At 41.0% G+C, this 12,629-nt stretch overlaps 2 protein-coding genes across 2 annotated transcripts; one reads left to right on the top strand and one right to left on the bottom strand.

Annotated features, from left to right (window-relative positions):
• Nucleotides 1–265: 265 nt before the first annotated feature.
• On the bottom strand, nt 266–5,892 carry ints5 (integrator complex subunit 5). The gene is made up of 4 exons (XM_023281974.3): nt 5,638–5,892; nt 3,673–3,925; nt 1,552–3,528; nt 266–1,319 (listed from the first exon to the last, which is right to left on the bottom strand). Exons 1-4 carry the CDS (start codon nt 5,727–5,729, stop codon nt 600–602), a joined length of 3,042 nt encoding a protein of 1,013 aa, XP_023137742.1. The 5' UTR covers nt 5,730–5,892; the 3' UTR covers nt 266–599.
• A 544-nt stretch (nt 5,893–6,436) lies between these two features.
• Nucleotides 6,437–11,470, top strand: LOC111576369 (phospholipase A and acyltransferase 3-like). The gene is made up of 5 exons (XM_023282005.3): nt 6,437–6,545; nt 7,569–7,616; nt 7,849–7,957; nt 8,175–8,443; nt 10,719–11,470. Exons 2-5 carry the CDS (start codon nt 7,602–7,604, stop codon nt 10,839–10,841), a joined length of 516 nt encoding a protein of 171 aa, XP_023137773.1. The 5' UTR covers nt 6,437–6,545; nt 7,569–7,601; the 3' UTR covers nt 10,842–11,470.
• Nucleotides 11,471–12,629: the final 1,159 nt, after the last annotated feature.

Here is a 12,629-nt window from a genome sequence, read left to right as displayed (position 1 = left end):
ATCAATAACTCACAAAAATATGGAAACCACTCCATGAGAGGACTTGCTGTGTAATCTGACTTTGTGACGAACACTTTAATGACCTAAAGTGTCCTGTGATGATGCGTTTTAGCATCGACAAGGATGCTAAAATCAAGCTGCTTTCTGGGAACGAATGGAGATTTATCTTATAAAGTGGTTGAAACTGTTTTTTTGAGAGATGCAAAGCATGTTTGTAGCCACAATTTTAGAATCTGAACAATATGAAATTATACAAAACAATCCATAACTGTTCAAAGCAAAGTCAAGTTGTATTTTCCAACCAAAAATGACACATTGAGGCTCTATTTTGTGTAGAGCCAATTCTGTATTAACATATTATACATGTGTGCCCTTCACTTGTCCTTCTCACAGAAACTAGATAGAAACATATCAAGTCTAAAAATACGGTACAAATGTATACACATACACATGCACACAGCTCTACTTGTATGAAACTGAACTATAGCGACAGCCTTTTGCAGTCCACTCTTGAGCGATGTAACACAGCATTCCCTCTGTTTTGCAGTCTGCATTTCATCCTCGTCACCTGCTCTTCACAGTTTGCCTGACACTACTGCTCAGAGCTGGAAGCGCCAGCACAGGTGTCCCAGTCTGTCAATGTTTTTATGGAGGACACTGTGAATCGGTGCCACGTATCTTGCCACGTCACCATCCCGTGAGAAATCCCTGCAGAACAGGCCCTTCTCTGAGCTGAAGACAAACTTCTGGGGCATGGGCCCATTGCCCCTCACGTACTCCCACACAGCCAGGAGCAGCAGCCTCACCTCGAAGGGAGTCAGGTGGGGGAAGGCTTCGTGGACGTTGGCCAGCACAGGGGGTAGGAGTTGACCTTCTCCCATGCAGGACACCAGAAGGCAGGAGGCCTGGAGGTGCCACGGGGAGTCTGTGGATGACACCCCACGGGACGCCTCCCAGTGAGCCAGCAGAGTGGCCAGGAGGCCTCTGAGCACAGCAGAGCAGTAGCAGAGAGCTGGGCGTCCGGCTGCCACCACCTGAAGAAGAGGGAAGAGCACTGGGTGGGCCTCGAAGCAACGTCGAATGTGTATGTCTCGCTCCACTGTGGTGCGGGCGTGTTCTTCTGGGGGCCAGGACAGCTCCCCATTGGCCACATCTGGACAAACATTTTCCACCAGTGTGACTGCAACAACCTTGGCTGCCTCTGCGTTGATGGGCGGCGGCTCGTCAGGGTCAGACGGCGATCGTGAGCCATTGATGGAGCCGTTGAGACCAGAGGAGCTGCAACACTGGACTACAACAGCCAGTAGGGTCTGGATGTTCTACAGAGAAAAGACAATATTGTCAGTCTTTACTGCAGCAGCACACCACCACAGAATACATACAAATACACTTACATTAACGTTTTACACAATTTCTACAGTGTGTGCTCATTTTCAGTTGTTGCTAAATTAACAGAATCAAATTTTCCATTCATAACCTAGACCATTTATAAGCTAATCAGTACACAGCTTTAACTGTGAATTGTGTAATCTGCTCAATAACGTATCTTACCTGAATGACCCCAGATGGATCAGGCAACTGTGTGGCACCACGAACCTTCAGTCCCTTACCAATCACCCCTGCATGAAACACTGACCACACACTACCAGAAAAATTAACAGTGGTTCCAAACCGACAGTTGATATCCAGCAAAGACGCTCCTAAGTCAGGGGCCACAGATGGAGAAAGCACAGGGGCACCAGACATGTCTGCAATCTGCCCTCCAAACAGGTCGGCATTGCCTTTATGTAAAGCTCCCTCAACCAGCTGCTGGAGTACAGCCTTCAGAGTAAGAGGAGAGTACGCTGCAAAACGAGACAGAAGCAGGACTGAGCAGTTCACAGCCTCGCCTGCCTGGCCTCCATCTCTACCCACCTTCCCCGCCTCTCCTCTCCTCCTCAGTGCCAGAAAGAAATAAGTAACAGCAGCACGGGACAGCAGGAGCAGATGTGCTGGGGAGGAGGTGCGAGGCAGCGGGCTGCAGGACAGGAGGCGCACTGCAGCATGAGATACAGCCGGGTCACCATGGAGAAGGAGCGGACCAAAGTCATGGAGGTGTCCTGACACTGCTGAGCCCACCTGGATGGCCATGGAGGACTGAACACCTGCTGCTCCTCTTCTCTCCTCATCCTGACTCTGGATGGCTGCTGCCAGGTTAAGCAGCAGCTGCCTCAGTTGTCGGGGTCCCAGAGTGTGCGTATGGATCTGGGCCACACAGCGGGCTACAGCGGCAGGAATGAGTCCTGCCATGCAGGAGGAGAGAGTAGTGTGGAGCTGCCAGGCCAGAGCCAACTCCTCTGGGTTGCGGGCCTGTGTGAGGAGCTGGCAGAGGGCCTCAGTGGCAATGCTGGGACCTCCATACACTGACAGCAGACACAGCAGCTGGTGCAGCCAGAGGTGACGCTTCCTCTCCAGTCGAAGTGTCTCTGCACACAGCTGAGCTACATGAGACTGCAGCTCCTCCAGGAAGGGGATGACCCTCTGGGGCTGAGAGGGTGCTGAGTGATGGGCGTTCACTTCAGCTCCATCAGAGCGACTGAAAACTAATTTGTGGAGATGCAGGAGCAGCATCTGGAGTAGGCGGTCGCAACCTTCTCTGACTCCTTCGTTAGGTGACGGGGTTGGGCCAGAGATGATGACGGAAGCTGGAGTCGCTGTGTCTGCCAGAAACCTGAGGACCCGGGCCCCTCCTGATGGGCTCTGGCTAATGAGGTGGACAGCTAACCCCAGCATGTTATCCAGTTCCTCTCTGGGGAGGCCCTGCAGCAGAGCCTGCAGCTGGAGCAGGACTGGAGGCCGCAACAGCTCCACCAGCTCTGCAGACACAGCACCAAAGAGGTTTGGGGACATTGCAGCCAGCTGCAGCAGAAATGGTACTGCAGCACGACGAAGCTGAGGTGAACTCTCCCAAGATGTTGAGGATGAAGTGGGAGACATAGGGCTTGACGGGCTCAGACTCTCCTGAAACATTCTGAGCAGCTCCTTCCGGATGCTGTCTGAGTGGTGTACTGCAAGGTGTCCAAGGATTCCCACCACTGAGCCAATCTTGGGCACTCTGTTGCCTTTGTCCACTCCCATTACCAGTAGCCCTTGGTCCTTAGCACCATGAGAGCAGAAGTCCTTTAGTCCACAAGCAAGCACTCTGCTGATGATCGTACCCGGGAAGGCAGACCCAATGTGAGCCACCACCCAGTCAAAATGCGGTGAGTGTTGAACTGAAGTATCCAGCAGCGCATCCACACAGGCATCAGGGCACCAGGCCAGCATTGCTGCCAAACACTGGGAGTAAGCCTCCATGAGGGACCGAGTGGCAGCACAAGACATCCAGAGCTGGAGCAGCTCATTGAGGCTGGAGGAGTGGGGGGCCACCCTGCGGCCGGCATGTTTGCTGCTCAGCTGACCCAGTAAGTCCACAGCCCAGGTGGACACGAGAGGGGCCCAGGCTCTGGGGTTCAGACGGATAAACTCTGACAGCACACCATGAACCTCCTACAGACAAGAGAAATAACAATTTTCCAATTAAATCATTGGCTCTACTTTATAATAACCCACAAGGAATTAATTACAAACCTTTCAGTGTTTTATCATTTGATGATTTTCAAGACAGTGTACTGGGTTTTTATGAAGTCACACCTGGATGATGTCCTCCAGGTTGGAGCTCACTCCAGAGCTGGCACTGCCCTCTGTCTCCAGGTTATGCAAAAAGGCAGATACATGCTCATCGTACACGCCCCTCAGATGCTCCAGCACCGCACCTCGACACGCCGGGACTGAGCGCAGCAGCCGCACAGCGCAGCGGGCGTGTTCTCGAACGCTGAGCTTCCGGCCTTGAACTGTGTCAATGCCGCTGATGAAGGACTTGATCTCCTGAGATAGTTCCTGGGTGCTAAAGGAGGAGGAGGAGAAGTTTAGTATGCACAAGCTGAAAATGGAATAAAAAAAAAACAAAAGCTGTCTGCCTGAATGTGTGTGAGAAGATTCTGTCAGACTACTTATACAGATCTATTTATATGTTGCTACTAACATGAAAGAGAAAAACACATTTTTGGGCTTTGACTAATGATTATTTATGTCGTTAAATAATTAGTGAATTTTTTCTCGATTAATCATTCAGTCTGTGAAATGTGAGAAAAAGCAGTGGAAAAAAAACACCAAGTGACATCCTTAAACTGTGTGGTTGTTCGAGAAAATATTTCACTTTCTAATACAGTCATGTCAAATACATGTGACAAATAAAGCAACAACAAATGAGAACAAAGGACCAGCAAATGTTTGAAATTTTAGGATTAAAATGGCAGAAATTATTAATTGATTAGCAAAATATTTGTGAAATGAGTTTTTACATGTCACCTGATTATTACAGCTGTAAAATATACATATACATGGGGAAAAAATATATAGAATAATGTCAAATATATTTGTGCTACACTAAATACTTTAGGAACAAAATATGAATTCTCAGGAATTAGGTGATCGACTAATTATTTAATAATTTATTAAGTTAAAAAAAACAAATAAAACATTTCCAGCTTGAAAATTGTCACAACAGTTTTTACAATTTTTTTTTGTTTGTTTTGTACATTTAAAAATTTAAAAAGTAACAAAAAATGCTTCAGGTTTTAAGTCAGACAAAGCACACTGTCCACCATCTCATAGGCCATTTTCACTATTCTGACATCTTACATTATAAAAGATAAGAAATTCACTGAAAAATAGCAGAAAAAGGCAGACAACTGTAAATTATTTTCATTATTAAAGCATCATTAATAATAAATTTTTCATTTTAAATAGGTAAGAAAATAGTTAAAACCGAGTCCAAGTAAGCATATTTGCAATCACATTTTAGCTACAATTTGAAGTTGTTTTAAACCAGATAATTACACAAAAATGATGTGTGTTGATCACTCATTTAGTCTATATAATGTAGTGTTTAAGAAAGTTTTTGAAAATTTGACAACACAGTTTTGCAATTTCCTAAACTTTACAACGAGGTTCACCAGTTCAAACCCCACAATATTTTCTGTATGTTGTCATGAAAGACAAAGAAAAAATCAAATCATGAAGACTGACATGATGAAATTTGGGAATGTACAACACTTTCACAGTACTTAATAAAAACGAACAATTACCAAAAAGTTGACAACATTTCTGAACAGTTTTGTTGTAGTCACATAGTAATTTTATCTCAACAAAAAATATTTATTCAGAATGTAATACTTAGCATTAACTGACAGTAAAGTAAAAATGTCCATCGTTAGCTGGATACTGCTTTACAGACTGCTGCTTTGCTCCAACTGATACCATTTTAAAGTGTTTTGGGAGTTGGTCAGGACACATTAGTGTAAAAAGATATTTCAGGTTCTAACTGTCATATGCCTGTAGTGTTTTAACAATGTAAACCGACATTTTGTGGTTAAAGCACTAAGTTCCAACAAGAGCTGTCTGTTTGTAATAACAGTGTAGTAACACACAAAGTTGTGAGCCTTTATTCTCTGTCTAGTTAACTTCAAGACATCGTAGGAAGCCTGTGGTGTCTGAGTTCCCAGTCTAAATGTAGTTTCAGTGTTGCGCTCCGCCACCTCCTCCCGCTGCACTCACCTCAGAGCAGTCTGCGCTGTGTGACTGTGGCTCTGCATCGCTTTCAGCGGACTCCCGTCAAAAACCACAGACATCGCTTGGTCGTTTAACATTAAAGCGTCACATCAAATCCACCCCTCGGCTGTGGAGCTTCGACGTGAGCGATTATTAGAGCTTTTTTGTTATTTTCTCTGTGAAATTTCAGGACAAAATACAATCAAAGGGCGCTCCAAAGGCGGAAGGTGCGACTTCTTCGCCGTTTTAGAAAAGGAAACCCGGCGCACACGGTTGACGTCACTGGCGACATCTAGTGGTGGTTACAACGGACATTTTTTTTTTTTTTTTTTTTTTTTTTTATAATCAGCACTGCTCCCAACAGGCCGCACACATTCACATAATGACAGTTAGCCAACTGTCATGTGCCATAAACCCAAGTGCAATTCATTCATGTAAATGTTCTTAAATTATTTATGATAATAAATAATAATAATAAATAATAATAATAATAATAATAATAATAATAATAATAACAACAACAACAACAACAACAACAACAACTACTACTACTACAACAACAACAACAACAACAACTATTATTATTATTATTATTATTATTATTATTATTATTATTATTATTATTATTATTATTATTATTATTACAATAAGCAGGATAATGTAATTATTATACATCATTGTTGTTGTCATAAATAATAAATGAATAGAATAAGATAATTTTTTTAAAGAATGCATTTTTAAAAAACGAAAAGAAACAGAACCAGTTGGTTGTTGACGCTTTTATTGTGAAGCTCAGCGGCTCCGGTTAAAAGCAGCAACAATCAGCTGATCTCTCACTTACAGTTCTTCTTTCGTATTCTGGTCTTTGGCGACGCCTCCTCTTATAAAACGGCGTGCGAAAATCACTGTCAAAGGTAAGAATTGAACTCAGTTAAACAGTCTGTATAAGGTGAGGCGTGGAGGCGGCTGAGGACTGTTTTATTGACGCCGCAGAGTTTAACGGCTGATGTTAGAAACCGGCGTCGCATCGAGACGTCTGATGTAAACACAGAGCAGCTCGAGCTAAAAGCAGCTAGCTTACTGGGGCTACTTTGATGTGTCGTCGGATGTAGCGGGTTTTTTGTTTGTTTGTTGAAGCTTTAACCGAAAATATCACTAAATTGCTATTTAATTGGCAGGTTTGCGTGTATTCTTCGGATATTTTAACCTTCAGTGCTCCACATAACTACACTTGCCTCAGCTTTTTGAGTACAGTATCGGTCTAGCTTTAAATCCTGCCTTCATGAAGGCTTCAGAGGTGTTCATCGACATTTCAGTGGGTGTGATGCAGTTTGTGGTGCTGTTGAACTGCACTGCATTGTACTGATAAGTGTTTATATTGTGTCCATCCTGTTTATATCGGAAACACACGCACTGTTGGCTGCAGTACAGTTCAGCAGAAACACAAACTGCTTTTTTCCAGAAAAGGCTTTCAAGTTGAAATACAGTTATAACTTTAGACAGATGGAGGATCTCTTTTAGTTTTAAATAATGCAATTTGCACTGTCTGATATATCAGTGCTTAAAGCTAAATTAAAGAAACACTTGTGTGACAGTTCAACGGCACCATAAACCACCTCTTTCAAAAATGACCTTCAAGGTAAATTAACCTGTCTATTCAACAATTTAGAGGAAACGTTATTTATTGTAGGTCTGTTGTGTTAGTTTTTGATGAATGCACCTACAGTATTAAATCAACACTATATAAACATGAGCCGTAAATACGGACAATATGTAATCACACTACATGCATAGAATATCAACAAAAAGAAGTAATGTATTCCTAAAATGGTGTGTTTTAGTAGATTAGTATGGCTTAAATTAACAAATCAATCAGGAGCAAACATTAACTCTGTGTCTCATGTTGTGCACTAAGCTGTGATTATTTGTTCCTACAGGTTTGGAGGTTTGCAGACCAAATAAACACTGACATGGCTCCGACACTGGTTAGAAAAATTACCACCGAGTGATTGTTTTTTGTCAGGTCTATTTGTCATTGTGCGCTACAACATATTTAGTTTAGTGTGTATATGTCATTTCATTTTATTTGCTCAGAATTTAGTGTAAAAGTCTTGTCTCAACCCAGATCAATCTGGTCGGGTTAAATGTGCTGCAGCTGTTTGTGAAACACAGTCTGTTGTGAAATCAAACATTTTTTCTTCTGTCTTGTAATTCAAGTATGATGACAAACCAGAGCCTGGGGACTTGATTGAAATCTTCCGTGGCTCCTATCAGCACTGGGCTGTTTATGTTGGCGACGGCTTCGTTGTTCACTTGGCACCGCCCTGTAAGTGCCCCCACACCACTGTCTGGACGCCTGCACCCAAAGCCTAACAAGTCTGGAACAAAAAGCAGCTTATGTGATTGTGACGTTTAGTCTCTAAGACCAGAATATAAACTAAGATCATCTGTTCAGTTAAAATGATTCACAGATCACTCAAAGACAAATTATTACAATATTCATTTACAAATGATTCCCTTTCTGTCGTGTGTTTTGGCTTTAGCTGAGGTTGCGGGTGCAGGTGCCAGCAGTATGATGTCTGTCCTGGCTGAGAAGGCCCTTGTGAAGAAAGAGGAGCTGTGGGACGTGGTGGGAATGGACAAGTGGATAATCAACAACGGCCTGGACAAGAAGTACACTCCCCGCCCTGCTCGTGCTATTGTGAGGGAGGCCTGTGCGCTGGTGGGCACAGAGCTGCCGTACTGCGTCTTCAGGGGAAACTGTGAACACTTTGTTAACGAGCTGCGCTACGGAAAGGCCGAGTCCCGGCAGGTAGGTCGAACAATGCTAGCCCTTCACATGCATTTTTGGAGTTAAGGTGAAAAACACAAAGAGGTGCCTGATTCAGACAGGGTGGTGGTGCCTGGTTTGTAGAAGAAGAAGAAGCCTTTATTTGTCATGAATACATTTTTACCGCATTGTGAAATGTTCTTTTTTCATATCCCAATTGGGGTCAGAGCGCAGGGTCAGCCATGGTGCATCACCCCTGGAGCAGAAAGGGTTAAGGGCATTGCTTCAGAGCCCAACAATGGCAGCATTGGGGTTTGATCCTCTGATCACCATCTGATCAGTAGCCCAGAGACTTAACTATTACATTACCACTGCATAAGTGTGTTATTGCTGCACTTTTCCCCTCACATATAATACCACTTATGTGCAATAACTGTTTCAACCTCATGTAAATAGTCTTCTTTAAAAAAGAAAAAAATCTTCTGTGTATATGATGTTCTCTGCGTTTTTGCACTGTGTGTTTCTATTTATTCTGTACTGGATTACCACAAAAAAACATATATATCATGATTAGTAGGCAGCAGATTCCTCTGATACGCACACTTAAACACTTAAATGTGAATATATATGAGAAGCATGGATGGATGATGGACTATTTCAGTTGTTTTGTGAATCATTCGTTGAATGTTTTTAAATTACATGTTCAAAATAAATAAATGACAAATGAATATACTATAATATTGAACATAGTTAAAAACAGTGGATCTCAACAGGGATTTTTGACAGAGTAGCAAACATGAATGAAAAATCTAGCTTCAGCTTTCTGCAATAGAAGGATGCTGCAAAAGAGGCAAAGCAGGAGCAAATATCACAACATCATCACATTATTATAGTAAATGCAATACTAAACCCATCCTCCGATGACCTGAAGCCAATATTTAACTGTTTTAGATATGAGGTTAAGGATGGCAGAGAAGTTTTTACAGCTCAGTTAGAACAAAATTGAAGTCTTAGTCTTTGGTACTGAAACTCAGAGAGAGAAACTCATTGTGAAACTGAAAGCACAGACATGGTTCCACAAGTGAAAAACAAGCCATCCATCACTCAGATCTCATACTGGAAACATTCCCAGAGTGCAAAAGTTTCTCTCAGGCCAATGCAGAGACTCTACTGAACGCTTTTATTACCTGCTTTATTGGGATGTTCTCATATCTCCCCAAGTAAGAAATTACCTCAACTACATTTGCTTCACAACTCAGAAGCATGTCTGTTTGCTACAACCAGAAGAAGAGCACACATTACACCAATTTTAAAGTCTTTAGAACTGATTTCAAGCTCCTGTCATTGGTTAATAAAGCTCTTAATGTTCTTGGTCTTTTAACTAAACCGAAAGTCAAAACCCACAGTGAGGTCTTTCATTGTTATGGTTCACATTTCTGGAGGTCAGCAACAAAATGTTGATTTAAAAAAAAAATAAGCAAATTCAACTTGCCTTCTTCAAGCAAGCTATCCTTTTAGTTTGCTTTTCATCTGTTTAATTTTTAAAATCTATTTTATTTGCTCATTTATTTGTACCTTTTAGTCTATTTTAACTGTGCTTTTATACCATTCAGAATTTTTGACTTCCAGTGTTCACTCATTTATTTCTATATTTATGACCCTCAGTTCCTGTATTTATTGAGCCTTTTATTTATAATGTCATTGTTTTTCTTATTTTCTGTTAAGCACATTTTAGTTCTACTAAAATGGGAGGATCATTGTAAGTGAAGCACATTAGAAGAGTTTCTCCACTCAAAATCTTTTAAGACACAGCTGTCACTGACTCACCCACTTCTAAATTTATAAATAGCACATTCAGCTGGGTGTCAAACTGGAGAAGAGTTGTGTAGGACATATTTTAATGTAGAATTTACTGACATTTTAATAGGTTTCCAAATAGGTTAAACAATATCAAATACCTTCAGGAGTGACTAAGTTCTGGATGCAGTTCCATCACTGTAACTGGCAATGTCCTCCAAATATATAACAAGATGGAGACATGGATTGTATGTTTGAATTAAGAAATGTTAGAAATAAGAAACCTAAAATTGAATCATATACATATTCAGGAAACGGACACAGTTAAGCTATGATGTCACAACAGACCCCAATAGTGGCCTCTTTTGTCTGCCCATTACATAATAATAAAAAATAAAGGAATGTTAGTGGTGCACCAACAATAATCTAAAAATGCTCTAAAACATGAGAGTTGTCTATTTGCGGTTATTTTGAATGACATCCCTGCTCACCAACTGACAGCTGTTTGTTGCCCCTGTAGGTGCGAAAGGCGGGAGAAGTGGTCGTGGGCGTCGGCATCGCTGCAGCTGTGGGTCTGGGTGTCCTGGCTCTGGCAGGCACTCTGTTTGGAGGCAGCAAAAAAGAGAACAACAACACTCAGTGATGCTCTCGGTCACACCTCTGTGGTCACATGTATAGTAGGGGGCTTGATTAACAGATCACCAGCGAAGCCTAACTGGTGCTTACCGTAATCCATCACAGATAACACTGCCCAGTTTATATGAAAGTAAATGTTATTTATCAGATTGATTTCTGCCGTATATACTCAACTCAACTGCACCATCTACTTTCTTTGGTTTGAAGAACAATGCAAGCCTGGCTGGTTTGGGATCAAGGCCCTGTATCTTTTCATAGTCTTCAATATTTTATGCTCCAAGCACAATTTCATCTAATAGTGTATTTTAAGTGCCAAATGAAGCATGTTTAAATGTTTTCATATGGATTTCTGATGATTTCTGTAGATATATTTTTGGATTATGGGGGGGGGGGTCTTTTCAGTGTAACTTTACATATGGAAGAATCATTTTAAGATGGTCACTCATAGTTTCCTATAATGAAATATTAGTTACTTTAATTTAATATAATGGGATCTGAGGTTAAAATTAGGTAATGAGCTAATAATTACCTATACCTAAATATGCTCATTTAATGAAGTGTTCCTACATCGGACAGAAAGGTCATGTTATACCATTGTATTTGTAACAATTTTGAATAAAGATTAATCTGTCCGAATTTTGATGGTAATTTTGCTTTTTAACAATCCAACAATATATTTTAAAAAAACTGTTTACTTACCAGTTTACTGTATTTCTATTAAACTACATGGTGACAGGAATACATTAATAAAACTTTCACACTCACATTATGATCATTTTGTTGATTTTACAGTAAATTAAAATTCCTCAGCCCATAAGATAATATCTAAAACACAGAGAGCATTATGTCTTTACGACATAATAAATCAGTTTATGTACTGCTGCTGTATCTGATGGTCACATGATGGCAGCACAGGAGACGTTTACATTACAGCAGTTTCCTTCAGACCTGATTAATCCATCACAGCAGAATTTTGATTGTATATCTTCAATAATATGTTTACATTAGTTGTTGATTAAGTAAAGGCTTTTGTAATAATGTAATTGAGACTCCAGCTTGTTTAATTTAGCTGGAGAACAGTTGCATCCATATTTTAGAAATGTCGAGGCCAGTCTAGATTCCCCCAGACACCTACTACTGTCATCTATCTGTACAATGATATTTTTGTGTAAATAATTCTCCACTGATCAAACCCTGATTTCATGCAGGAATGTACAGCATATGTTTATGAAATGCTTTCACAGAGAGGACATCTTGTGGACTTTTTGTACTTGGCAACTGCATGTATTATACAAAGTTTTTCTTCTATTTCCTCCTGATTTTGCAAAGCCTCTAAGTAAACTATGTTGGTTCCTCAAAGATAAACAGTCTATGCTATCTTATTAGTGCATCTCAAAAATAAAACAAAAGCAAAATACAGACGACCTGAAGGCTCCTATCAAAGCTATCCTATCATTGCTTCCATTCCACACCGCCAGTTGAAGTAAAAGCCCAAATCAAGTATTGAGTGTAGAAATTAACATACTTTTAAGACCTTGGAAATTTCAGTATTATAAATCCTTTTAATCTTTGGAAATGTTTTAATATTTTGAGATACTTGGATTTATGATTTTCACGACCAATAAGCCATATTCATCACAATTTTCAAAAAGGCTTAAAATATTTCACATGTATATGGAGGTTTGTATAAGACAATCATGCTCTAGTCAGACCTCTAATTTTATCTGTGGCACCAAGTTGTTTGGCTCTTTAGCAAAACTGATTCGCTATTAATTACTGAAGGTGTTTTTCACCA

This window comes from Amphiprion ocellaris, chromosome 13, assembly GCF_022539595.1.
Source record: "Amphiprion ocellaris isolate individual 3 ecotype Okinawa chromosome 13, ASM2253959v1, whole genome shotgun sequence".
Lineage (NCBI taxonomy): Eukaryota > Metazoa > Chordata > Actinopteri > Pomacentridae > Amphiprion > Amphiprion ocellaris.
Note: the sequence above shows the minus strand (reverse complement) of the source record. Positions and strands in the feature narration are given on the sequence as shown.

Bases quoted from the DNA above. Each gene is read 5' to 3' on its own strand.
- LOC111576369 (XM_023282005.3), top strand. The intron at 7,958-8,174 runs GTAAGTGCCCCC...TTTTGGCTTTAG, and splicing joins TGTTCACTTGGCACCGCCCT to CTGAGGTTGCGGGTGCAGGT. The intron at 8,444-10,718 runs GTAGGTCGAACA...TTGCCCCTGTAG, and splicing joins GAAAGGCCGAGTCCCGGCAG to GTGCGAAAGGCGGGAGAAGT.
- ints5 (XM_023281974.3), bottom strand. From the start codon at position 5,729: ATGTTAAACGACCAAGCGATGTCTGTGGTTTTTGACGGGAGTCCGCTG. The intron at 3,926-5,637 runs GTGAGTGCAGCG...CTCCTCCTTTAG, and splicing joins ACAGCGCAGACTGCTCTGAG to CACCCAGGAACTATCTCAGG. The intron at 3,529-3,672 runs GTGTGACTTCAT...TCTTGTCTGTAG, and splicing joins ACCTGGAGGACATCATCCAG to GAGGTTCATGGTGTGCTGTC.